The sequence below is a fragment of the Canis lupus genome, chromosome 9 (genome assembly GCF_011100685.1).
Source record: "Canis lupus familiaris isolate Mischka breed German Shepherd chromosome 9, alternate assembly UU_Cfam_GSD_1.0, whole genome shotgun sequence".
Taxonomy (NCBI): domain Eukaryota; kingdom Metazoa; phylum Chordata; class Mammalia; order Carnivora; family Canidae; genus Canis; species Canis lupus.
In genome coordinates, this window is record NC_049230.1 from 34,605,516 (window position 1) to 34,633,113 (window position 27,598).

At 35.2% G+C, this 27,598-nt stretch overlaps 1 protein-coding gene across 5 annotated transcripts in view; it reads left to right on the top strand.

Annotated features, from left to right (window-relative positions):
- Nucleotides 1-27,598, top strand: part of MED13 (mediator complex subunit 13) — a 102,696-nt gene that overhangs the window by 1,042 nt on the left and 74,056 nt on the right. For all 5 annotated transcript variants that reach the window (XR_005364612.1, XR_005364613.1, XM_038547957.1 and 2 more), the window contains exons 2-3: nucleotides 986-1,220; nucleotides 8,878-9,046. Coding sequence is in view for 3 of the 5 variants with exons in the window: in XM_038547957.1 (XP_038403885.1) it covers nucleotides 986-1,220; nucleotides 8,878-9,046 (404 nt within the window). In the remaining 2 variants the exon portion in view is untranslated. The remainder of the gene's footprint in view (nucleotides 1-985; nucleotides 1,221-8,877; nucleotides 9,047-27,598) is intronic.

Here is a 27,598-nt window from a genome sequence, read left to right on the forward strand (position 1 = left end):
ATCCACAGTTAAGACTTTTTGAAAACTACCAACTGTTGCAAATATTTAGCCCTCAGTTGGACAGTAGCTTAGCTTCGTCCACGATTTAAAGTTTCAGTGACTGACTTTTTTCATTTTTTGTGTGCTAGGAGAAATACTAAGAGTATGTGATAGGTAAGTGAACCGAGTGGGCGGAGCACAACTAGTTGGCAAGTGTAAACTGCCAGTCATGTATCAGCAGTTTCATTTTTGGCACCTTATGCTTTGCACCTCTAAGTTAAAGAATTACTAAATTCTCCCTGTCGAATTTTTTCACGGTGCCAAATTGTTTTTTTTTTAATGCCCTTTCCTCTTATAAAATGTTTTCTTGTACAATGCCCGTTAATCAACATCTCTTCGGGTGCAATAAAACATAACATCAGGTTTTACATTTCTGTTTTCTCTGACTCCGTCTATTTTTGGTACTTTTAGGATCAGGTTCTTTGAAAATAGACTAGTACAAATCTGACAGTTCTTTGTGCGCATTTTCTATTTCACTTTGCCTAAAAGGGATATGTGAACACTTTTTTCAACTATAGTTCTCATTTCATTGGAGCCATCAATTTATAAACATGGAATCATAAGTCTTTAAAAATTTTCTGTTACAGTGTGACACCAGGGAACAAACGTGACCAGTTGGAACAGAACTTAGAGGAAATGTTTACTGAGTGTGCAGTATTAAAGTACATGTTTATATTAAACATTTTTAAGTCTTTTATTTTTCTTAGGGACATCTATTTATTGCTACTCAGTGACATGTCAGTGTTAATATTTTCACGGTTTTAGTTCCTTTCCTTAAATTTTGGGTTGTTGAATTATCTAAGAATCATTTTTTTGGTCAGTCTGCTTTAATATCTTCAGTATATATTGAAAAATTGTAATGTCTTAATGAAATAAAGGGCTTTAAGAGTGAGTACTATTGACTTTGAGTGAATGTGCTGTAATACTCATGCTTTCTTTTCTTCAGGCTGACTTGACGGGAATTAAATGGAAAAGATATGTATGGCAAGGCCCAACTTCTGCCCCTATTCTGTTTCCGGTGACAGAGGAAGACCCCATTTTGAGCAGTTTTAGTCGCTGCCTTAAGGCAGATGTACTTGGTGTTTGGCGGCGAGATCAAAGACCTGGAAGAAGAGAATTGTGGATATTTTGGTGGGGTGAAGACCCCAATTTTGCTGATCTTATTCACCATGACTTGTCAGGTGAAGGCAACTTATTTTTAACCAATGATATATAGCAACGTTGTATACTTTTCCTAAAAATCATTTATATTACAAATTAAGATTTTTTTCTTGTGTGTGAAACACTGTTAGATGTGAAGCCAGATAAAAAAGTTAGCTTACTGTTATGTTTCAGTGTGGTTATTTTATTTTACTTAAATTATCCATATTATGGCAGGCTTTAGCCTTGAATAACTTTTTCTTTAACCACCCAGCATCCTTGTGTATTTTCTTGCGAACGGGGCACAAGGAAGGCATGTTACCTAAGAAAAATGGAATGAGGGAGAAGTAATTTGCAGGCATGTGTAATTCACCATTTGAGTCCATTCTGCCACTGCTCTCTTCTGTATCAATATGCAGACATTTGGTAGGAGTTTCTAGAAATGTTGTAACTTTCTTATGTATTTTTTTCAAGGTGTATATTTTGTTGTTAGTTGTGGTTATTACCATATGAAAGCATATGTTAATTTTGTTATTCTTGGACAGTGATTCTTTTAGTGTTCTTTCAAAGACTGTCACTAAAATGAGACTAGTGCCAACTCATTTATAGGACATTGGGATCATAATCTAAAAAGTTACACAGAAATAATTTTATTGTGAACCTATCAATAAGACTACTTTTAGAAGACCAATTCTTATTTTCTGGACTTTTGGGACCAAATATTACTTTAGAAAGAGAAACTAGTTTTTCACATAATCATTGAAGCTTGTGCTTACTTTACATTGTAAGAGTCAGTGTTAAGTGGATCTTTTGATGATAGGAATGTAAATGATTAGTTATTTGCTGCAAGGTACCAACAACTTCAGCAAGATGTTTGGTCATAATTCTTAACAGGTAAATTTAGGAATTTTAGATTAATAAAAAACATTCTCATTTGAAATTGAGTACTCTGAAGTTTCTAATAGTGTCCATTTGACCTATAAGACCTATTTTATTTTTGGATGTAATGTAATCCAGGTGACTGTCTCAAATAAGTTCTTAGTAAGACTAACGTTTCTGTAGGAATGCATGTATTATATTTGTTTTGATAGTTGACTTTGATATGCTGGATTTTAATCTTTAAGTGGTCATAAAAACCACCTTACTAAAATGTTTGGAGACTTAATGTTATTGATAAATTATAAACTATACAGATACAAAGTAGTTGATAAACTATTATGCTGACTTGAGGGTTTTAGTATTAATAAGGTTGGCAGAGCACCATTTCCCCCCCCAGATTCCGTGTAATACAGTTTGTAGAATCAAAGATAATTTTAACAGATGTGTAGTATTTAGTTTTACTATAGTGGGACTAATGTTTTGAAAGCCTGTTAAGGTTAAGTGTGAGCTGTTTTGATGTATATTAAAACACTGTGTGGATTTTTCCCCCTAAATTTCATGTTATGAGCTAAATATATTTTCTCGTAAACTGGGCTACAGTTTAAAAAAACTGCTTCTGTAGTTTAACTTTGCTTTTTTGCATAATTTTTTAAATGGTAATACCTGTAGTTTAAAATGCTGATCTTGAATGTGAATGGATATAATTTTGGAAGATTAGGTTTTAATTGTTAGATTTTGCTGAATGCCATTGAATGGTAATTAATTTTTAAAAAACTTAGTGAAAGCAATCGAAATGGCAAAGCAAAATGTATTAAGAGTAGTATGTATAATTATAATTACCGTTCCAAAGCCTGTTCTATACTGTTTTATTTTTTTTTTTTATTTTTTTTTTTTTCTATACTGTTTTAAACAATGCGTGTAGTCAGTGATATTTATGTAATGTTTTAGCTCCCCCCCGCAACTTGTCGTTTACTTTAGAATGTTGTTACTTAAAATCAGACATATCTTAAAGAATAATAAGGTCTTTTCAGATGGAGTATATTTGTCTCGCCTTTTTCTTTGCTCCAGGGACACCGTCTGCCTCCCTTTTGGGATAATTAGTCTGCCTCTGTCTCTCTAGCTAACCCCTTTTTCATTTCTTCCCATCTGTGGCACTCTATTCCCTTCTTTTAAGCTCCCCTGAGAAGAGAGCAGCTGGACAGTAGGGGTGGCATCAGCTGCAGGAGGCAATCCTGAGTTCCAAGTGGAGGTGTAGCACTGAGGAAAGGGGAACCGGAAGGACCCAGGTGGTAACTAAAAAGCTGGTTAATTTAGTTTGAGCTTGCTTTTTGCAGGCACAGGCAGTGCCCTTCTGTTTGGTTCAGCACCTACCACATCTTGTTATTAAAATGCTTCTGATTATGGTGGTATTTCCCTTCTTGGTGGGGGAAAGAGGGAAGGCATTCTATTTTGCAAAGATTAGAATTATTTTTCTTGCTAACTGAAATATTCAGTAATAAAAGTACAGAATTGCCTTTGCTTAACCCTCCTATTTCTTTCCATAGTGTATTTTAAAATAATAAACTTTTAATTTCAAAATAGTTTTAGATGTACATAAAATTTGCAAAGATGCTATATAGAGAGTTCCTGTATAGCTCTCACCCAGCTTCTTTGTTGTTACTATTAATATTTTTCACAACTAATGTACTAATATTGATATGCTGATATTCACTAAAGTCTGTACTTTATCTGGATTTCTTTTATTTTTATCTAAAATTCTCTTTCTATCCTATGTTCTCATCCAGGACACTACATTTTGTCATATCTCCTTAGGCTATTCTAGATTGTGATATTTTCTTACACTTGCCTTGTTTGATGATCTTGGTAGTTCTGAAGAGTCTGATCAGGTTCTATAGCGCATTTTGAATTTTGCCTGTCGGAATATCACGTAGCATGGGTTTGGGTCATTTTCTTTTCGAGTGTAGATGAGGTCTAGAAACAGAATGTAAATTCACCTTATTGCTAATTGGTTAAAATCTCCTCTTACAGCAAACCAAATCTAATTTGATACATATTTTAGACCTTCAGTTTACTTGTTTTATAGCAGTGGTCAGTACTGTTTAGTAGTTTGCAAAGACCTAATGATTTTGGGGTTAGGATTTTTGCTAACTAGTATTGGCCTAACTGTAACATTCCAGGAAGAGATTTGTTCAGAATATCCCTTGAATCCCAAAGCCAAAAACTAATTTTTTTTTTTTTAAACTTTGTGCTTTGCTTCCTCTAAGAGAATAGATATTTGTATCAATAGAAGAAGGATTAGGGAACAAAACTCTGATTACAGCTTTTTAAATTTTATTTATTTATTTATTTAGAATTTGTAGCACACCTCATTTTTTTTTTTTTTTTTTTTTTTTTTTGGTAGCACACCTCATTTAGCGGTTGTGTGATAGAGGTATAAAATTGGACCTGGGAAAATTTTAGCTTGATTTCTCCAGTCACAAGTCTCTCTATATAGTGGGCTGATTGGTTCTTGTAAGTGTACTATTTACGTTAAAGCAAGATTGTTTTATTACCATTAATGTGTCCTTGAAGGAGAAGAGTTTTCTGGATATTTTTTTGTGCCTCAACCTTTTCGGAATTTTATTGCTGTCATTATTGGCTTTTCATCTTTCCCTTAAATCAAAATCAAAATAAAAACTATTCCCTTTCCTGAGGTTGCATCTTTAAAAAAAAAAAAAAATCATAGTAGGCTAGACTGTGATGAGACTCTTGGAGAAAACTGATACCTGGAGAACTAAAAAAACAGACTCAGTCAGGGCTAAAAATATTTGTTATTTTTTCTGGCTCCTGTGGTGTATATATGGGATTTTAGCAACTTGTCCAAATACTTTCATTATACCAGAATTTCATCATAATACTGTTAAACTAAATGGGCCATTGTTTAGTCCTAGAATTTAATTTTAGATTCTTTTATTAAAGAATATTAATTATAGTGGAATTTAACCTTAAGTGGCAGGTTTAACAGGATTGGCAAACACATAAACAGCAGCCAAGTATAGGAATCTCATGTCAGCCAAATTTTTAAAAAAAAATTGTTTTGCACTCCCAACTATCCTGAAGGGAGTTAATTCATTTCTGTCTTCTTTTCCATAGTTTACTTGTTACCCAGATTTTTATTTTAACTGGTTTTCTAGGGCCATTTTTCTTTGTCATATTTCTTTTATGTACTACCTGTTTTGAGCAAGGAAGTGTATCTTTAAATCTTCAAAGATAATCATCAACATATATTCAGGGGTTTTTTAAACCAGAGTTTTTCAGGTTTTGCTGTAGGTCAGTGCTGCTGCCAGCTTAAGGTTCTCAGTAATATTTGTTGAATGAATGGCTATGAATGGGCAATTATTATTTAAGACAAACACTGAATTAGACATTTAAATGTTTCTCTTTATTTTCTCAGGAAACTCATGGTATTTTCTACCATCATTTTTGACCCATTCATTATTCATTAGTATATGTTGTGTTTTACTAGCTTGGCAGAATTATTTAGGAAAAGATTCCTTTTTTACTGGTTTATTACTATGGAGATATTTAAAGATGTCAGTTTTGAGAAAAATGTTGAATACGAGTACTAGGTGTATCAGCTTTTTTGTAGTTTCAAATTTTTCTCCATTCAGAAATATTTTGATGACGAATCACAGTTTGTCATCACTATAATCTGTGTCCTCAGGAAAAAAAAATTTATGGTAATCAAATTTAGCATTTGAACTGTTGCATTTTCTTCAAGTATTTTGTAAAAAATTTTCAAGTAATAATAGAGTTCTAATGGAAAAGCACTATAAACAAAATTGAACCTATTTTCTCTGGGGATATAGGTACAAGTGGAGAAAAACATTTATTTAAATGCATTAAGCAGACTTTTTCCATTAGGCTATGGTTGATTAAATTAAAAAGAGCTAGGTAAAGATTTGCCATGTGTTTCCCTACCACCTCCCTTCTCTATTAAAATACGGTGTTGAGATTCAAGGACTGGTTTTAATTAGTGTAAGAGGTGCATATCACTGTCTTCGGTGGGTTGATTGTACCATTTCACTTTTCATATCTGAATACACAAGAAGTATTCAGTATTTTGCTACGGTTATTATATCATCAGGATATTAGAAGGTTGACTGAAGAGGCTCTTACTTCTAGGTGACATTCCCCCCTTCCCACCAAAATAAAAAAACCTTCAGACTTTTCATTGAGTGTTATTAGGACTTACTTCCTCAGCAGTAAAAGTAAAATTGTTGCTTTAGTGTGATAGTTGCTTAGTTATTTGCTGTATAGGTGAAGATATACTTTAGTTATTTGTTGGCTTAGAAAACCGTAACAAGTGGTCTATTCTTTGTTTCATGCATAAACTCCCATTTAGTGTTAATGAAAATTGTGGGCATTTGAGGGTATAATGTAAAATAAAGATTAAGTTCACCTGAGTTTCCCTAGATAAAATTCAGAGCAATGGGGGAGAAATGTTTGAAAATTAGTACTGACTAAATTTCTAAACTATATTTAGTATTCTTAGATCGTTTAACTTCAGGTTTAACTGAGATAGATTTTTTAAAATAAAAATCTTCAGAATTTTATGTAAAAAACGTATGTAAATTATTGTATTATGGGCTTTTACTATTCCAAAGACTTTTTTGTTTACTCTTTGTGGAAGGAAGGCAATTCATTCTCAAGTTTTAAGGGAATAATTTTCTGATGTTTGAAGTTTATAGTGACTGTACAACTTTGATATGTAATGGTAACTCTGTGTCTTGGATCTTTCTGGCTTTCAAATTTAGAACTAGTTAAGATTTTAGTAAAGGTTTCTTGTGCAGGACAAATGTTAGAACCATTGCTTCTCAGAAGGTAAGGATTTTTGAGATCAACGACAATAAAAATAAAATATACTAAATAAATTACAAAGAAGTGAAGAACTGGGAGATATTCGTAGCATAACTGGGAATTAAAAGCATGCATACTTTTAGTAATCATAAATCGTAAGTTGAGGTAAAACTCTTAATGTGACTACTTAATTTTGAAATGACAGAATCTGATTAGGCTGAAAGCAGATTGATTTTTACTTTTTTTCTCTCAGGAACTCAAAGATATACTTGTGATTAGACCCCTAAATAATTAAAGTGAAGTCACTGTGTGCCATTTCCCTTTCTTCTAGTCTACTGTTTTCTAAAGTGAAATTTGTGAAGTTTTGGCTTTAAATGGACATATATAAGGTTGTCTAAATATGTAGAATGTAAAACTTTTTTCTTTTTAATATTAATTATTTAAAATTATTCCAGGTCTCAAGTATTGTCATTTTCTAAAGCTTACCTCATTTTTTTAAAGTCTTACTTTTTTGGAAAAAATAATTGACTTGAAAGACTTGGCTAATTTATGAAACACTTTTAAAGAACAGCATAACATCAACATTAACCTTTGTAGTGGCACAAATTTCTACTGCAGTTAAAGTCCACTGTCATTATGCTTTTTAGTTAATGTTTAGTCTACCCATTTGTTCTGTAGGTTATGAATATAAACCATGTGTTCCTCTTAATACATGCTTCTGCTTTTATTCAAAAGTATCATAATTTATTATTTTTCTAAGGGTATAGCATAGATATTTTTAGTGTTGAATTGAGAAAGTTTTTATCATTTATTAAAGATGACTCATTTATAAAATGTTTGTAAACATATACAGGCTTTGGAATTATACTAAATTATGTTTGAAGTAATAAGTTAAAAGTTCAATTATCATTTGTAGCAGAATTCATTGGATGCTTTGTTTAAGATTAAAAGTGGATAGAGAATAAAAAAATTTTTTGAACTACATCTAGACTTATCCAGAAATGACTATGCTAACAATTTTTGATAAATTAACTTGGAGTGGTTAATAGAAGTGCTGGCAAAATTGAGGCTTTGTAGTTAGTGAAGGTAGTTATAACTTTGTATTGGAAGTTCTATTTAAAATCTAAGCCTTTGTATTTTAAAATTTCTTCCCCATGTAGAGGGATCCTGTATTGAATAGTAATTGTGGGAATCATTTGGTTGAAGAGACCTAAGGTGGCTAATAATGCATTGCTTGTTAGGCTCTGTGCCAAAAGCTTCCTTTTTATTCATCACTTATTTTTATAGTTGAGTTGTGGATTAGAATGCTGATGGACATAAAATATTTTTAGTTAATTATTAACTGCTAGTTTTTTTTGGCAGGCAGAATGCTGGAGGAATTAGGACAAAGTAACAAGCCAGCTTTGAAATTGGCATCTTAGATATAGAGTGTCTTTAATGTTTCCCGGCTTATACAAATGTTCTTTGTATTGGTACAAAAACCAAATCAGTATGTTTGCAGTTTATCATTGACTTTTTATTCAGTGGGAAGATAATTTTCAGGTACCTTAATGGAATACGTGACACTTAGGTGTTTTACTCCTTATGGACTAATTTTGAAACCTGATCTTCTAATGTCTAGAGATATATCGAAGTAATGGTAGCTCAATATTTTAAGGTTTAATAGGGTTTATGTAGTAGATGTAGTAGGGCTTATGAATTTATTTTTATGTTTTATTTTTTTAAAGATTTTATTTATTCGTGAGAGAGAGAGAGGGGCAGAGACACAGGCAGAGGGAGAGGCAGTCTCCATGCAGGGAGCCCGACGTGGGACTCTACCCCGGGTCTCCAAGATCACACCCTGGGCTGAAGGTGGCGCTAAACTGCTGAGCCACCTGGGCTGCCCTGGGCTTATGAATTTAAACTGTCACACTTTTTACTTGGCTCTGAGTAGATATAGTGCCACTACTTTACTTTTTGTTTCTTTCATTTTTCTTGTAGAAGAGGAAGATGGAGTGTGGGAGAATGGACTTTCCTATGAATGTCGAACTCTGCTATTTAAAGCAGTTCACAATTTGTTGGAACGGTGTTTAATGAACCGGAACTTTGTACGCATTGGCAAATGGTTTGTAAAGCCTTATGAAAAAGATGAAAAACCTATAAATAAAAGGTAAGATATCTTATTTAAACCCTTACTATTTCTTTAGATTTGTTAATTACCGCTTTACAGAAAATGTGTACTAAAACAATCTATCTTACAGACATATGCAGCAAAGTACTATAAAGCATTCAATTTTGTTCGACTGCTTCACCCTTTTATTCATTTTGAGAATTTACGTGAAGTGGGAATAGGCTGTGTGTCAATTTAGTGATCTAAATTTTGATTTGGGATGATAGAAAAAATGTGAGATGAAAGCAGAGGCTTAAGCATTGAAGTACACTTTTTTAGTTGTGCAAATATATTTACAATAATCTGTTAAAATTAAGTAATATTGATACTTATTGAAGATAGTGATCTGTAGTTGTGTTTTGAATTGGGTTAACCCTTCTTCTTCCCAAACTTCTAATTTTGCTTTAATTAAAGTAATTTAAATTTGTGTTTTTCTGTGTAAGACATGTTTAGTCTTAGAATGTAATTCTTTTGAACTTTGAGTTAACCAAATTTATTTATTTATTTGTTTGTTTGTTTGTTTGTTTATTATTGGAGTTCAGTTTGCCAACAAATAGCTCATCCTGTCAAGTGCCCCCCCTCAGTGCCCATCACCCAGTCACCCCAACCCCCCGACCCACCTCCCTTTCTACTACCCCTTGTTTGTTTCTCAGGAGTCTCATGTTCAGTCATCCTCACTGGTATTTTCACTCATTTTCTATCCTTTCCCCTTTATTCCCTTTCACTATTTTTTATATTCCCCAAATGAATGAGACCATATAATGTTTGTCCTTCTCTGATTGACTTATTTCACTCAGCATAATACCCTCCAGGTCCATCCACCTTGAAGCAAATGGTGGGTGTTTGTCGTTTCTAATGGCTGAGTAATATTCCATTGTATACATATACCACATCATCTTTATCCATTCATCTTTTGATGGACACCGAGGTTCCTTCCACAGTTTGGCTATTGTGGACATTGCTGCTATAAACATTGGGGTGCAGGTGTTCTGGCGTTTCACTGCATTCATATCTTTGGGGTAAATCCCCAGCAGTATGACACATTTTTAGAGGATTTGCAGATAGAGGACTTTAAGAAAACTTCCTGTGCAGTTAGAAGCTTTAGGCTGCTACAGTTCTCTGTGATTTCTTTATTTTAGATTTTATTTACTTAGAGGGAGAGAGAGAATGCATGAGAAGGGGGAGGGACAGAAGAAGAAGGAGAGAGAATCCCAGGCAGACACCCCTCCTAGTACAGAGTCCAGCTCTGGGCTGGATTGCACAACCCAGAGATCGTGATCCAAGTTGAAATCAAGAGTTGGATGTTCAACTGACTGAGCCACCCAGGTGCCCCAGTTCTTTTTAGTTTAAATATGATTAAGGCACACTTTCTTAGAAGATTTGGTTCCAAGCACTGTTTAAATTAGTGAGGTTTCAAGAGGGATGAAACCGTAAGATAGGATGTGAGAGAAAAGGAAAATTTTTTTAGTTTTTCCTGAAAGATCTGAGGATATGAAGTAAACATTTGGTTATGTAGTATCCTTGTTGAGATGCTTTTATGCGTTCTTTTTTTTTTCCTGTATTTTTAAAAAAGATTTTATTTATTTGAGATAAAGAGAGCAGGAACACAAACAGAGGTGGGAAGGGCAGAGAGAGAGGGAGAAGCAGATTCTCCACTGAGCACAGAGCCTCATGAGGGGCTCCATCTCAGGACCCTGGGATCTTGACCCGAACTGAAGGCAGATACTTAACTAGCTGAGCCACCCAGGCATCCCCATCTTTTATGTCTTATGTACACATTGTTTTCAGTGTACACCTGGAACCTTTTCAAACTTCTCTTTTTAGTTTTAGTAGAAAGGATGAGTAGATAAGACTGGACAATCAAATCTCTTTCATTTTCTTCCTCTTTGAAAGTGAACATAAACCTTTATTGTCAACAAAATAATTGTACAAGTTAGGGATGAATTTGGTTGCAAAAGACAAGACCTAACTACTTGGCTTATATAGGAATTGATTTTTCTCTATAGCAAGGAGTCTGGAGGTAGGAGTCCAATACTGCTCTGTCTGTTCAATAATGTCAAGGAGTCAGGTTCCCAGGAATTTTCTGCCATGTCATCTTCTTGTTAGTAAGAAGAAATGGAGAAGAGACATTAGGTAGACAATTAGAAGAAGGGGAAATAAATGTCAGGATGGTAATCAGCAATGTTTAGCATAAACATTAATACAGTTTTAAGAAGTCAAGCAAATTACTGAGGACTAAAATGATGAAAAGCTGCGACCTGGGATGCCTGGGTGGCTGAGCGGTTTGGTGCCTGCCTTTGGCCCAGGGCGTGATCCTGGAATGCTGGGATCGAGTCCCACATTGGGCTCCTTGAGGCGAGCCTGCTTCTCCCTCTGCCTATGTCTCTGCCTCTCTCTGTGTCTCTCATGAATAAAAAAGTAAAATCTTAAAAAAAAAAACAAGTTGCAATTTAAGAACCAAATACTAGATATGCTCTTCAGAGGCATTCCCTTTTAATTCTTTTAATATACCTATTTAAAAATTAAAAGCAGATAACATGCTTATTCTTGAGTTTTCAGTTATTTTAGTTACTCAGTATTAATCTGTTGACTCTAAGATTTTATTTATTAGAGAGAGAGAGAGTGCAAGCAAGAGGAGTGCCTGGGGGGAGGTGGAGAGAGAATCTTATGCAGACTCTCTTCCAAGCGTGTGGAGCCCAATACAGTTTCAATCCCATGACCCTGAGATCATGACCCAAACCAGAATCAAGTCAGACACTTAACTGACTGAGCCACCCAGGCGCCCCTAACTTATTGAGTTTGTATTGATGGTTTAGCTGTTTTACACTTCTCCCTCCATACCAGCCACTTGTGTATACTCTTCTTGTTTTGTTTCTTTTTTATCTTGTTGGTGAGATTACAAGACTTGGTTTAAAAAAAAAAAAAAATATATATATATAGTTTATATTATGATTATTTAAATATTATTTGTAGCCCAGCCATATAGTATATTAGAATTATATCCCATTTCCTCTGTATCTTTTTGTTTTCTTCAGTGTTAATGATTTATCTCTATTTTCATTTAATTATCCATGTCTGGGGTTGGTAAACTCCACAGGGTAAATATAGCCTGCCACCTGTTTTTGTAAATAAAGTTTTATTGTAACACAGTTAAGCTCATTCACTTATAGATTATTTTATGCCTGCTTTCATACTATAGCAGAATCCTACAGATGTAATAGGACAGATGACCCACAAAGCCTAAAATATTTAGCCTACAATATTTACTCACTGGTTCTTTTCAGATGAAGTTTGCTGACCTCTCATCTAAATACCTATTGGTAATTGACTCCTGGAGTATCTACCAGAAGTACAAATCTTGCCCCCAATCTTTATTATTTTGTGTAATCTACTAGTTTCTTTTTTCTCTCTTGTTAATTAATATCTCTGTTTGAGCCTTTCATTCTTCTGTTCCAGTTTGGACTGGTTGTTTTATAGGCTTGTTCCCTTTGCCTTTTTTGGTTAGATCCCTTATTTCCTAGATCTCATGTTCACTTTCTTTTTTTTTTTTTTTTTTTTTTACTATTTTGGTAGTGTCCATCCTCCAGTAGTTTCCTGAGAAGGGAATAAGTGAGAGGTAGTATTTTGGGATCCAGAATGTATGAATTAACCTTCTTTTCTAACTCTTGAGGCTTCTGGGCACTAAAATGGTAACTGGAAATTGTATGTAAGTAGCTATGAAGTTGCAGGCTTTAGTACGGTGATTGGCCATTTTATTGGGTGCCTGTTGCCCAACTACATATCTGTATGTATTCCTCCCCACCTCCATCCCTTTGAGTTAATTATTTTCCCCAGAGAAGTCCTGCAGTCTCCGGACTAGCGAGTTTAAGCTTGGCTGTGAATGTTTAGGAAGCCTACTGGATAAAGAAGGCTGTCTGTATATTTATATTGGGGAAATACTATACTTGTATGGTATTTGGATTTTCACTTGATTTCTCTTTTACATACATCATTTCAGCTGTCTCTGGTATCCCTTAAGTGCAGAGTTCCTCTCTTTTCATCCAATTCAAAGTGAACTTCTAAGTTTTCTACTGATCTGGAATAATGTAAAGAAGCCTGTCTATAGTATAGAGAAGTGGGTCTAGGAGTCTGACTTACTTATTTGACCTTTCATTCTTTTGTTTTACACTATGTATCCACCTTTAGAGATCTACCAGTGTCTTCAACTTCTGTGCCTTTCTGGACTTGTGTGGGTTTGATTCAGTTTGCATCATGGTTTCTTCCCTTTAGCCTTTCTCTACTAAGTTACTGTTTTTGCCTTTGCTTGTTAGCTCCCCCAATTTTTTTTTGCTCCCCAAATTTTGTAGCCAGACTTTATCTGCTGCCTTCAGTTCTATCATTCTCTTTGTGCTCCCCCTGCTTTTTACTATTTCAGCGGAAGGTATTTCACAAAGAGGTAGAGGTAAATGTGTTCAATGAGCAGTGTAAGATACTGGATATATCTTTATTTCTCTTCATGAAAGCAGCTCTCTTAATGGGCTATTAATAGGAAATACAACTTTTCATATTGGAGATTTCCATGAATCCCGTAGATTCTACTTGTTATTTAATTATGTAGTTGAGCACTAGTGTTTTTCTGTGGGCTGACCCATTTAGAAGGGGAACTAAATTCAAATTGTGTTTTATTAATGGAGTAGTACCAGAAATAATATATGCTCTTTTGAGTTACTTTAGTCGTGGTACAGAACCGATTTTATCCAGGAAGGGTAAGTGCTGTTCCCCAAATCACTTTTCATAGGAACTTCACTGCTATCTCCCCTCCCTTTTAAATAGAAAAGCTGGTAGAAAAATCAAGCAGCTAAGTCTCAACTGCTTTTATGACTTGGGAGTACTTATTTTTCTATTAAATTCAATGGAATATTAGGAAGGTAGATAAATATTGGATTATAAATTGCATTTCTAGCTTACTATGAAACCAAACCATTAAGCATCATGTATACTATTTTTATTTACTGATCAATTCCCTATTTGTTGAACTTATATAAGCATTTAAAAAAATTTAATTGTAAGAATGTTACAGAGCAAGTGGGGGTTCAGGGGATGGAGAGAGAGAATCTTAAGCAGATTCTGCACCCAATGTGGAGCCTGACACAGGGCTCCATCTCATGACCCTGAAATTATGATTTTTTTTTTTTTTTTGAAATTATGATCTGAGTCGAATTAAGAGTTGGACTCTCAATTGACTGAGTCACCCAGGTGCCTCAGACAATTGTGTTAATTCTTTTTTTTGTGTGTGTGTGTATGTGTGTTAATTCTTTTTAAGAATGTTTATACAAGTTCTTGGGGTGCCTGGATGGCTCAGTTGGTTAAGTGTCCAACGCAGGATTTCAACTCAGATTGTGATGTTAGGATCATGAGATCAGCTGTGTATGGCACCATGCTCAGCAGGGAATCTGCTGAGATTCTCTCTCCCTCTGCCTCTTTCCCCATTCATGTGCTTTCTCTCATGCTCTCTTTCTCTAAATATAAAATCTTTTAAAAATTAACATAATTGTCAAGGAAATTGGTACTATGAAACTGGTTTGATTTGAACAAAGGAGAAAACAGTATTCCAGACTTTTTCTTTATTCTTCCTCCCTTTATTCCCCTTAAATATAGATTCTCAACTTCTAATAATCTGTTCTTCAATGTCATTAACTGTCTGATTAAGTGTAATAATCTTCAGGGACGGAAAGAGAGGAAATGGAATTAAATCTAGTGGTATAGCTAGGCTAGCTGTAAAGAACTCCTCAATTCTATAGGTAATTACAGAAATTTAAGAAGTTATTAGGGTAATTAACACAAATTTAAAAGGTTTACTTTTAAATCTACCATCTTCAGGTATTAAAAGAATGACCAGTGTTTTGTCTTCACAGTTTAGGTGTTTTCCTACAGTGTAGGAAACTAGATCAGATGACAGTCGATGTGTTTGCTAGTGAAACCACAGGCAAATGGGTATAAGTGCCAATGCTTTACTCTAGGTTTTCAATAGGCTCTTAGTAAAAAGACATTGCAAATTTGTGATGTTTGCATGTGCATTAGAATAAGATTATTTTGAATAAGAACCTAATTTTGTGCTTGGCTAGTGGTTAGCTGAGTGGCCAGTTAAGTTTGTGTATTTACTAAGAGTTTTAAATGCTTGTAGGACGGTATACAGAGTAGAAAGATATTGGTAAGGATTTTTTTTAAGACTGCTAGTCTAGTATCTTACAGTATGTATAGGAGGTTTGCTAATTAAGTGGCAGTTGAGATTGTATAGGAGAGAATTAGTATATAATTTTACTCTTTTCCCTCAACTACAGGTATAGCCATATAATTTCTATGGGAAAAATATATTGTTCACTTGGTAAATCTGCTTTGAGATTTTTACTCTACTATTTAACTTCAATTTTAAAAGCCAGTATAGGAGATCTATATATCGTGTATATATATGTGTATATAATCAGCACATATATATATAATACACTGGATAGAATAAATCTTTGTGTAATATAAAGGAGATTGGTTTAAATGTCTGGTTCTGTACATCTTTTTTTATTTTTAAGGTTTTATTTATTTATTTAGATTTTACTTATTTGAGAGAGTGTGTGTATGTGCGTGAGTGGAAGGAGAGGGCAAGAGAGAGAATCTCAAGCAGGCTGTACTGAATGTGGAACCTGACGAGGGGCTTGATCCCATGACCTTGGGCTCATGACCTGAGCCAGAGTCAGGAGTTGGATGCTTACCTGACTAAGCTACACAGGCACCTCTAGGTCTGTATGTTCTAGGCCCTTATTTTGGGTTCTGGAATTAAGATTTAAGTATTAGCAAAAACCCTGGGCCACAGAAAGAGGTTTTGGTTTTGTGGGATGAAGCAGGCAAAGTTCACAGGAAGAAGAGTATATCCCTAAGTATTTGTAGGTGAATTGTAACTAGAATATTAGGGCAAAATAAGGAAATTTCATGTTTTTTTTTTTTTTTTTTTTTCTTCTAAAGATGTTTTGAAACTGTGCTGTTCAGGATGGTAGCCACTAGCCACTTGTGGCTATTTAAATTGCAGTTACTTGAAAACATAAAATTGCAATTCAGTTTCTCAGTTTCACTGGCCACATTTCAAGGACTCCTATGACTAGAGGTTATTTTATTGGGTAATGTAGGTATATAGAGTATTTCCATCATTGCAGAAAGTTCCTTTGAATGGTGTTATTTACACGAGAGCCTTTACGCTGAATAATTAAGGTAATACGTTAGGAGCTTTTACTAAAGAAGTTAGGTTGTTTTTGTTTTTAAGGCAATAGATGAAAGAATATACTTTAAATTACACCCATAAAACTATTATCTTACACTGCACTTGTAGCTTTTATATAGTCTTTTTATCTCTATTAATTAAATGTGAGCAGTGCAAATTTGAGTTTCCTGTGGGAGATACATTACTAGCCATTTTTTATAGCTTTAGTATGTCCTTTGGTTGGGTCCCTCAGTACCTCTGAAAACTTGAACTTCTAGGGAAGCTAAGAGCTATCATTATTATGTTTTCTAAGGACTCTTTTTCTTCCTGCCTTCTAAGGGTAGCAGTGTCCAATAGAAATACAATGTGAGTCACCTGTGTAATGTTAAATCTTATAGTAGGCACATTAAAAAAGGTAAAAACCCAGGTGAGAGTAATTCAGTATATCCAAAATATCGTTTTAGAATGTATTTAATTTTGCAAAGAATATTAATGAGATATTTTACTTTTTTTAATGTAAGTTTTTGAAGTTTAATGTGTGTTCTATAGTTAGAGTACATCTCCATTTGGACTGGCTACATGTAGTAGTAGTCACGTGTATATATTGGCTGTTGAATTAACAGCACAGTTCTAGGGCTTTAAGCCCAGCTGAGCTTGGTAGAGTGTTTAGTGGTAAAAAATATTTTCTAACGGTCTTTCAAATCCTCTTGGAATTGTATGCTAATTTTTAAAAAAGATTTTGTTTATCAACTTATTTTAGAGAGAGAGCAAGTGTGCAAGCAGTGGGGAGGGCACAGGTGGAGGGGAAGATAATCTTAAGCAGCCTCTGCACCAAGCATGAGGAGCCCAGTATGGGGCTTAAGCCCATGACTCTGAGACCATGACCTGAGCTAATACCAAGAGTCGCTCACTCAACCAACTGAGACACCCAAGGCACCCTGTATGCTAAATTTTGAATGTGCCCTAGAATCTCAAAGATTGAGGAAACTTTCACTTTCTGTCAAGGTACCCACTTTTGCCCAGCTGGGCATAGTTACTTGAAGCTGTAAACCAGAATATCATTGCTGTTTATTCTTTGTTATATAGTGTAAGTAATGTATTCACTAAGTGGGCAGAAATATATCCAAAATTCACGGATAAGGTGTTATCTTCTGTATTTTAATAAAGGTCTCTGGTTCATGGAGATACGTTCAGAATACCTAATGTTGAAGTTATACCTATTCATTTAAGACATTAAAAGTGTCTTATGAGAACTACAGAAATATAGATTAATGTAGTAGTGAAACTTGTTTGGATGTGGAATAGCCTTAAGAGATTGATGCCTATGTTTTAACTTGGGAGTATGGCCTGGGCTTTGGAATTTTAAAAAGATCTCCAGATGATTGTTATAAAAAGCAGATTTGGAAACCATTGACTAATGGAATTAATACACCATTTTCAGTGTATAGTTCCATGGCATTAAGTATATTCACCTTGTTGTGCCAACTATCACCACTATATACAGAACCATTTTTCATCATCCCAAATTGAAAATCTACACATTAAATAACTCATTTTCTCCTCTCAGCCACTGATAACCACCATTCTACCTTGTGTCTCTATGAATTTGTTTTAGTCACCTTATATAAGTGGAGTAATACAGTATTTGTCTTCTTGTGTCTGGCTTATTTCATTTAGTAGCATAATGTCCTCAGGTTCTCATCTTTGTAGTATGCACCACAATTTCATTTATTTCTTTTTTTGGGGGGTGGGAGCAGAGGGAGAGGAAGAGAAAATTCCAAGCAGGCTGCATGCCCAGCACGGAGCCCTGGGACAGAGCCTGATGTAGGGCTTGATCTGACAACCCCACGATCATGAACCAAGCTGAAATCAAGAGTAAGACACTCAACCACCTAAGCCACCCAGGCGTCCCACAATTTCATTTCTTTTTCAGGCTAAATAATCTGTTTTATTTTTATACCATATCTTGCTTATCTTTTCATCTGTCAGTGGACAACTGCGTTTTTCCACTTTTTGTCTGTTGTGAATAATGCCACTCTGCATATTGGTGTGTGAATATCTGTTCAGATCCCTGCTTTTAGTTTTAGTTTTTGTTTTTTTAAAAGATTTTATTTATTCATGAGAGACACAGAAAGAAGAGATAGAGACATAGGCAGAGGGAGAAGCAGGCTCCCTGAAAGGAGCCCAATGGTGGGACCCAGTCCTGGACCCTGGGATCATACCCTGAGCCAAAGGCAGGTGCTCAACCGCTGAGCCACCCAGGTGTCCCCTCTGCTTTTAGTTCTTTGGAGAATACACTTAGAAGTGGAATTGCTGGATCATATAGTAATTCTGTTTGATTTTTTTCTTTTTTTTAAGGAATTGCCATACTTTTTCATCATAGCTGTACCATTTTCCATTTCCACTAGGAAGATTCCAATTTTTTCACATCCTCACCAACACTTTTCTAAAATGTTTTGTTTAATAATAACCATCCTATGGGTTGAAATGGTATATCATAGTTTTGATTTGCGTTTCCTTAATGATTAGTGGTGTTGAGCACCTATTCACGTGCTTGATGGCCTTTGTATATTTTTGGAGAAATGTTTTAAGTCCTTTGTGCATTTTGGTTAGGATGACAAGGTGTTTTGTTTTGTTTTGTTTTTCTGTTTTTGAGAGAGTGAGAACAGACAAGCAAGGCTTTGAGGGCACAGGGAGAGGAAGAGAGAATCTTAAGCAGGCTCCATGGAGCCTAAGATGGGGACCTCAGACCCTGAGATCATGACCTGAGCTGAAAATCAAAAGTCATACCCTTAACCAGCTGAGCCACCCAGAGGCCCCAGGATGACTAGGGTTTCAAGTCAACATTCGCTTTAGTGTTATGATTTGAGATAAGGCCTTTAACTTCTTTGTGCTTTGAATTCCCAGATAGCAAAATGGGATATCTTTCTGTACCTACCTAACAGAAGTCCTAAAAGTAAATTAGATGGGCCCTCTCCAAAAGCAGTATACGTACTAACTTTTGTATATAATTTTTCACTTTACACCAGCTGAATTTGTCTTTTTTTTTTTTTTTTTTTTAAGATTTTATTTATTTATTCATGAGAAACACAGAGAGAGGCAGAGACACAGGCAGAGGAGAAGCAGGCTCCATGTAGGGAACCTGATGTGGGACTCGATCCCAGGACTCCAGGATCATGCCCTGGGCTGAAGGCAGGTACTAACCACTGAGCCAACCAGGGATCCCAAGAATTTTTATGATTTAAAAGTTTAGATGGTCAGGTACTCATTGGGCATATGGAAAGGACATTATTGGGCCTTTATTTTAAGGGCCATGGTTTTCGTATATACCAGATTGCATTTATTTTCCTAAATATTTAATAGACTATAAATAATGTACTTAAACAAATTTTTTTTTTTTCAGATTATGGTACTCTTTTTAGGAAGATTTTTAGTCACATTATTTGCTTTTTATGTCATGGCAAAAATTCATCTTGAGTATCCTTTTTTAATCTCATTTAATATTCTACATATGAAATGAAACAGTTGGAAACTATATTTTTAAGAACTATACTTCACTGATTAAAAAACAGTAAATAGAGGATATAAAATTCAAGTTTTCTACTCTCTTTTAAAGATAAAGAACCTGAGATTGTTTTAGTTTGTTGCCTGTACTTGTAAATGTTCTTGATAATATTTGCAATTCAGATTTTAAAATCTGCTTTTCAGTTCCTGAATAAGCACACAGCACTCAATCATTTTTATAGAATATTTACTTGATTCCTAAAACTAATCATGTTACAATTTCTTTATGTAATGGATTAGTCTTGGTGAAGTCACTTTTTTAATAGAGATTTTCAGGGTGCCTGGATGGCTCGGTCGGTAAAGCATCTATCTGCCTTTGGCTCTGGTTGTGATCCCAGGGTCCTGGGATCGAGTCCTACATTGGGCTCCCTGCCCAGAGGGGAGCCTGCATCTCCCTCTCCCTCTCCTGCTCCCCATTTGTGCTCTCTCTCTGTCAAGTAAATAAAGAAAAAAATTTTTTTGTAATATTTTTGACAAAAGTATTTTTAGTCATTCCTCTTTATTTATTTTTTTTATTTTTTTATTTTTTTAGAATTTTTTAATTTATTTATGATAGTCAGAGAGAGAGAGAGAGAGGCAGAGACACAGGCAGAGGGAGAAGCAGGCTCCATGCACCGGGAGCCTGATGTGGGATTCGATCCCGGGTCTCCAGGATCGTGCCCTGGGCCAAAGGCAGGCACCAAACCGCTGCGCCACCCAGGGATCCCCCGTCATTCCTCTTTAAACTCTAAATTTGTTCCTTTTATTGAGAAATATTTGTCTTTTAAAGTTTCCTGAAAAAGCTTAAAAGTCTTTGTAATGGTAAAAAACATATAGTTATTCTAGCTGGTTGAATATAAATTTTTCTTAACTTTTTTTAGCATTTTATCTTGCTTTTAAATTCTCCTATCTTTTTTTTTTGTTGTTAGAGAAAGGCTTTGAAAATTGATTTCTGCCTGTTTTATGTGAATACATAAAATGGGCATATCCTTCTCAGAAATGAAACTAGTGGTTTGCTAAGACAAAAGCACAATTTAGGAATTATATATTTATATGCTTTACTACTCAACCTTAACAATTATAGAACTGTGTCAGAAAAGAAGACCTTCAAAGAAAGAAAAGTACAAATATGACTACATATGCATTCCTACATATAGTAACAAAATTACTGCATATACACTTGTTTATTTTAGATATCTTATTTTAGAAAAATGTGCTTAGGAATAATTTTTGAAAATCCTAATGTTTCAGCTGGTATCAAGAATCATGTATTTTTAACAAAAGGTATTAGAATCATACTCTTGATTTGATATTTTCCTTGAAGCTGTGTTACATATAGGCCATACCATCACTTTGTTGAGAAGTAGTTTTATTTTCTAGCCTACGGTTTCTGGGCTACCTGTATTCTCTCTCAATTATGCTTATAAACCATCAGGGTTTTTTCCAAGTTCATCTTTCTTTTGGTACCTTATCAAGTATAGCTAGTAACAATCAAATTACATTTTGACTTTGATCCGTTTTTTTCCAGCTTTATAAATTCATTAGGCACATTTTCTGCCTTCTAGATTATTTCAGGCAACAACAGTTCTATGGTATATATCTCTAGTACATAACAAGTCACCCTTTTTTCAGCCCCCAATAATAATTTTCTTATCACTTTTCAGTGTCTTATGTTACAAGGCTTTCAGTCATCTGGTCCCAAAGCCAATGCCACATATTTAGATTTTTGTCATGGTAGCACTTCAATTTTTTGTGCCAACTTCTGTATTGGTCACTGTTGTATAACAAAGCACCCCCAAACATGGAGGCTTAATACAGTAGTAGTTCTGTATTCTCATTAATGTATCTGCTGGTCAGCTGGGGTTAGCCAGTCTAGTCCCACTATAAACTAGGTTGGATAGAGTTATATTTCATATGGTTTTCATGGCAATGAAGGAAGCACTGGAGAACAATCCAGATTGCATAAGCATGTTTTAAGCTTCTGATTGGCCAAAGCAAGTTACAAAGCAAGCCTGAGTGAAGGTTGGGGAAGTATATTTCACCTCTAATGGGAGGAACTACAATGTCACACCAAAGATCCTGAATAAAGAGAGGGTGAGCAAAACATAATTACAAAGCCACAGTAATCACTGTGATGCTGGCCTACAGATATGTAAACCGATGGAGTTAGGAAAGTCTATAAATAAACTCATCAAACATCGTTTCAGTACATACATACAGGGGGGCCAGGACTACTCAGGAAAAGATGATGATTCAGCAAATGATGTTTGAAAACTTAGTATCCATCTGTAAAAGAATGAAGCTGGCCTTTATATCTTGTAGTATATACAAAAATTAAACTGGACTAAAAACCTGAATGTAAAATCCAAAACAATAAATCTCCTAGAAGACAACATAGAGGAAAAGCTTTATGATGTTAGATTTGGTAGTGATTTCTTGATTATGACACCAAAAGCATAGGCAACAAAAGCAAAAATGAACAAATAGAACTATATCAAATATCTTTGTGCAACACAGGACATTATTAGTGAAAAAGCAATTTATAGAATGGGAAAAAATATTTGCAAATTATATATCTGATAAAGGTGAATACCCAGCATGTGTAAAGAACTACAACCCAACAATAAAAAGTCCAGTAACCCAATTTAAAACTGGGCAAAAGACTTGAAAAGATTTCTTCAAAGATATAGGGATGACCAATAGCGTATAAAAAGATGGTCAACATCACCAATCAGAGAAATGCAAGTCAAAATCACAATGAGATACCACCTCACATTTGTTAGTATGCCTAGTATCAAAAAAAAAAAAAAAAAAAGAAAAGAAAACTAGCAAGTGTTAGTGATAGAGAAATTGTAACCCTTTTTCACTATTGGTGGGATTGTAAAATAGTACAACCTCTATGGAAAACATTATGGAGTTCTTCAAAAAGTTAAGACTAGAACTACTGTATGATCCAGCAGTCCTACTTCTAAGAGAATTGAAAGCAGGATCTTTTTTTTTTTTTTTTGAGTTTTTAGTTACATATAGTGTCATATTAGTTTCAGAAGTATAAATTACGGATGCACTGCTTACATGTAATACCTAGTGTTCATCACAAGTGTCCTCCTTAATACCCATCACCCATTTAGCCCATCCCCTTGCCCACCTCCCCTCCAGCAACCTTCAGTTTGTTCTCTATAGTTAAGAGTCTCTTTTATGGTTAGCTTCTCTCTCCTACCCCAGTTCATCTGTTTTGTTTCTTAAATTCCCCATATGAGTGAAATCATATGGTATTTGTCTTTCTCTGACTTATTTCACTTAGCATCATCTACTCTGGCTCCATCCATGTCGTTGCAAAGGGCAAGATTTCATTCTGTTTTATCACTAGGTAATATTCCATTGTATATGTATACTACAACTTCTTTATCCATTCACAAGTCTAGATATTTGGGTTCCATAATTTGGCTGTTGTTGATAATGTTGCTGTGTAAATATCAGGGTGCATGTATCCCTTCAAATCAGTAATTTTGTATCCTTTGGCTAGGAGTGTAATTGCTGGGTCATAGTATAGTTCTATTTTTGACTTTTTGAGAAACCTCCATATTGTTTTCCAGAGTGTCTGCACCAGTTTGCATTCCTACCAATAGTGTAAAAGAAATTTCCCCTTTCTCTGCATCCTCACCAACACTTTTTTCCTTTGTTGTTAATTTTAGCATTCTGACTAGTTTGAGGTAGCATCTCATTGTAATTTTGATTCCTGTTTCCCTGATAATGAGTGATGTTGAGCATCTTTTCATGTGTCTCTAAGCCATCTGGATGTTTTCTTTGGAAAAAAAGTCTGTTCATGTGTTCTGCTCATTTAACTGGATTATTTATTTTTTTGGGTGTTGAGTTTGATTAGTTCTTTATAGATTTTGGATATTATATTAACCTTTTATCAGATATGTCATTTGCAGATATCTTCTTGCATTCTGAAGTTTTGTTGATCATTTCTTTAATTGTGCAGAAGCTTTTATCTTGGGGTGCCTTCGTAGCTCAGAGGATTAAGCAACCAACTGACTCTTGATTTCGATTCACATCATGATCTCAAGAGTCCTGGGATGGAGCCCTCAGTCGGGCACTGCACTTAGAAGGAGTCTGCTTAAGGATTCTCTTTCTCTCTCAAAATTTTTTTTCTTTTTAAAGCCTTTTATCTTGATGAAATCCCAGTAGTTTATTTTTGCTTTTATTTCCCTTGCCTTTGGAGATGTGTCTAGTAAAAAGTTGCCATAGTTGATGTCAGAGAGGTTGTTCCTTGTGTTCTCTAGGATTTTGATGGTTTCCTGTCTCACATTTAGGTCTTTAACCCATTTTGAATTTATTTTTGTATATGGTGTAAGAAAGTGGTCCAGTTTAATTCTGCATGTTGCTCTCCAGTTTTCCAACACCATTTGTTGAAGAGATTGTTTTCCGTTGGATATTCTTTCCTGCTTTGTTGAAGATTAGTTGACTCTAGTTGTAGGTCCGATTCTGGGTTTTCTGTTCCGTTGATATATTGTGTGTCTATTTTTTTTTTTTTTTTTTTTGCTAGTACCATACTCTCTTGACTACAGGAAAGCAGAATGTTGAGGAGATTGGCTTACCCATGTTCATAGCAGCACTATGCCCAATAGCCAAGAGGTGGAAACAACCCAAATGTCCATTGATAGATGAATGGTTAAGGACATTATGCTAAATGAAAAAAGCCAGTCACAAAAACACAACCTGTATGATTCTGCTTGCATGAAGTAGATCTAAAGTAGTCAAATTCATAGAAACAGGAAGTAAACTGGTGGTTGCCAGGGCCTGGAAGAGGTAGAAAGAGGGAATTGTTTAATGGATGTAATTTCAGATTTGCAAGATGAAAAGGTTCTGGTGATCTGTTTCAAAATGATGTGAATATACTTAACATTACTGAACAGTACAATTAAAAATGATTAAGATGGTGGGTACCTGGGTCTACCCCTCCCCCCTGCTTGTGCTTGCTCTCTCTCATTGTCTCTCATAAATTTTTTAAAAACTATTAAGATGGTAAACTTTATGTTGTGTTTTCTACCATGATTAAAGAAATGAGAGAGAAGAGGGTGAAGAATTGGGACCAATAACTCAATTTTCTACCAATAATAAAGTTGTAATTCTTTTGCCTTTTTTTTTTTTTTTTTTTAAGATTTATTTATTTATTCATGAGAGACACAGAGAGAAAGGCAGAGACACATGTAGAGGGAGAAGTAGGCTCCATGCAGGGAGCCAGATTCGGGACCCCGATCCCAGGACTCCAGGATCACGCCCTGGGCTGAAGGCGGCGCTAAACTGCTGAGCCATCTGGGCTTTCCCTAGTTGTAATTCTTTTTAACAAAGAATCTACAACTTGGCAGGGAGTTCATTTAGTTAAATAAATAATAGTGTTATAAATATTATGATAAGCACAGAATATTAGGGGAGCACAGAGATGCTGTGTAAAGGAATGTTGAAGTTGGGTACCTGGGTGGCTCAGTCAAGCGTCCAACTCTTGGTTTTGGCTCAGGTCATGATCTCATGGGTCCTGAGATCAAGCCCAGTGAAGGGCTTCTCAGTGGTGAGTGGGCTTGAAAGATTTCTCTCTCTCCTTTTGTCCCTCCCACACTTGCTTGTACATACATGCTCTTTCTCTCTCTAAAATAAATAAGTCTTTAAAAAAATAAAGAAGTATTGAATGATTAAGATAGTGGGGAGGAATTTTAGTTAAACAAAATTGGAGTTCTTGGTGGATTAAGTACCTCTCCCTGGAGAGTTAGGCAAGGATCAAATAATGAAGGGTCTAAAGTGCTGTACTAAGTTGTTTTGGTTTTTTTTTTTTTTTTTTAATTTTTTTTTTTTTTTAATTTATTTATGATAGTCACAGAGAGAGAGAGAGAGAGAGAGAGGCAGAGACATAGGCCGAGGGAGAAGCAGGCTCCATGCACCGGGAGCCTGATGTGGGATTCGATCCCGGGTCTCCAGGATCGCGCCCTGGGCCAAAGGCAGGCGCCAAACCTCTGCGCCACCCAGGGATCCCTGTTTTGGTTTTTTTATTTAGTCTTTATGGCGTTGGGCAACTGTTGATTTTGAGCCTGCCAGTTAGATGATCAGGATTAATTTTTAGAAAGAGTGCTGGCAGCAGTGAAAAGCAAGATAAACTAGGGATTTTAATAGTTATTCAGACCTTAAAAAGATAAATGACAAATCATGGATATTTAAAAACTAGAATTAGCAGGAATTGGTGATGGATTTAGTGGATGATAGGGAGTTTAGGAAGATGAAGTTGAGGATGACTCATTTTCCTAGCTTTGGACCACTTTATAGATACGGACTTGATAAGAAAAGCAATGTTTGATTAGAAATAAGTTACTTAGATATAGACTATATCTTACAGTATTTAGTGTGTACATACTATGTGTCAAGGACCTATTTTAAAAGCTGACATTGACAAAGGAGACTGATTTCTCCACCTAGCTTACATCCTAGGGCGATTATAAGAAAAAAGTGAACTGTGTAATATTTTAGATTGTGATTATTTAGCCAAATGAAATCTACCCCTGAAGAGGAATTAAGGGACAATTTAAAGTAGGATGATTGATGAAAATTGCACCCACAAGGTATCTGAACAAAAACCTAATGAAAGTTAATGTAGATACAAGGAATGTCTCAGATTGAGTAACAGTAGGTACAAAGGCCTGTGTTTAAGGAACTGCAGAGAGGCCAGTTGAGAAGGGAAAGTATTAAAGGAAGATTAGTAAGACATGAAATTGGAGAAGAAATAGGTATTGGGGTTAGGCTGATATAATGTATCATGAGACATAAGAGTAAACTTTTATGTTGTTACCCAAGTTTGATTCATTCTTTTTTTTTTTTCTAGTTTATTTTAACCTGTCAACTCAATACTGTTTATTTGTTAAGAGCTGAGATGCCAACAAGTTTGATCTTTTCCACTTAAGAATTAAAGTTTATTTTTTTTACCTTGGTCTTGTTAAGACATTCTCTTAGATCCTGTACCTGGTTTTTAATAACACTTAACTATAATTTTTTTAATAAGTATTTTTTTTAATTTATTTATTCAGAGAGAGAGAGAGACTGAGAGGCAGAGACACAGGCAGAGGGAGAAGCGGGCTCCATGCAGGGAGCCCGACGTGGGACTCGATCCTGGGTCTCCAGGATCAGACCCCGGGCTGCAGGCGGCGCTAAACCGCTGCGCCACCGGGGGTGCCCAACACTTAACTATAATTAAATGTGTGTTTAGTATAGAGCCATGTGCTTAGCCATAAAATACTTGTTGAATAAAGGAATAATACTTGCTTTCACTTGGTGGCTTAGTATATAGTTCATTTAGATCTGAATATAATACTAAATTTAATGAAGGGTTCTTCTGAATGTGTGTCCATGTTTTGCTTTAAGCATTTTGGGTTTAGGTTTTTTTTTTTTTTTTTAAGATAATTTTTTTTAAAGATTTTATTTATTTATTCATGAGAGAGAGAGAGAGAGGCAGAGACACACAGGCAGAGGGAGAAGCGGGCTCCATGCAGGGAGCCTGACGTGGGGCTCAATCCCAGGACTCCAGGATTGCACCCTGGGCCAAAGGCAGGCGCTAAACCGCTGAGCCACCCAGGGATCCCCGCATTTGGGTTTAGGTTTGTGTTGGTATGCTTTTTTTTTTTCTGTTTTACACTATAGAGTCTTTACTACTGCTGAAGAGCAATAATAATTGTCTTTATTTTGAAAGGGCATTAGCAATGGTTTGCTTTTCAAAGGACAGTTCTCAAAGTTATTAGTTA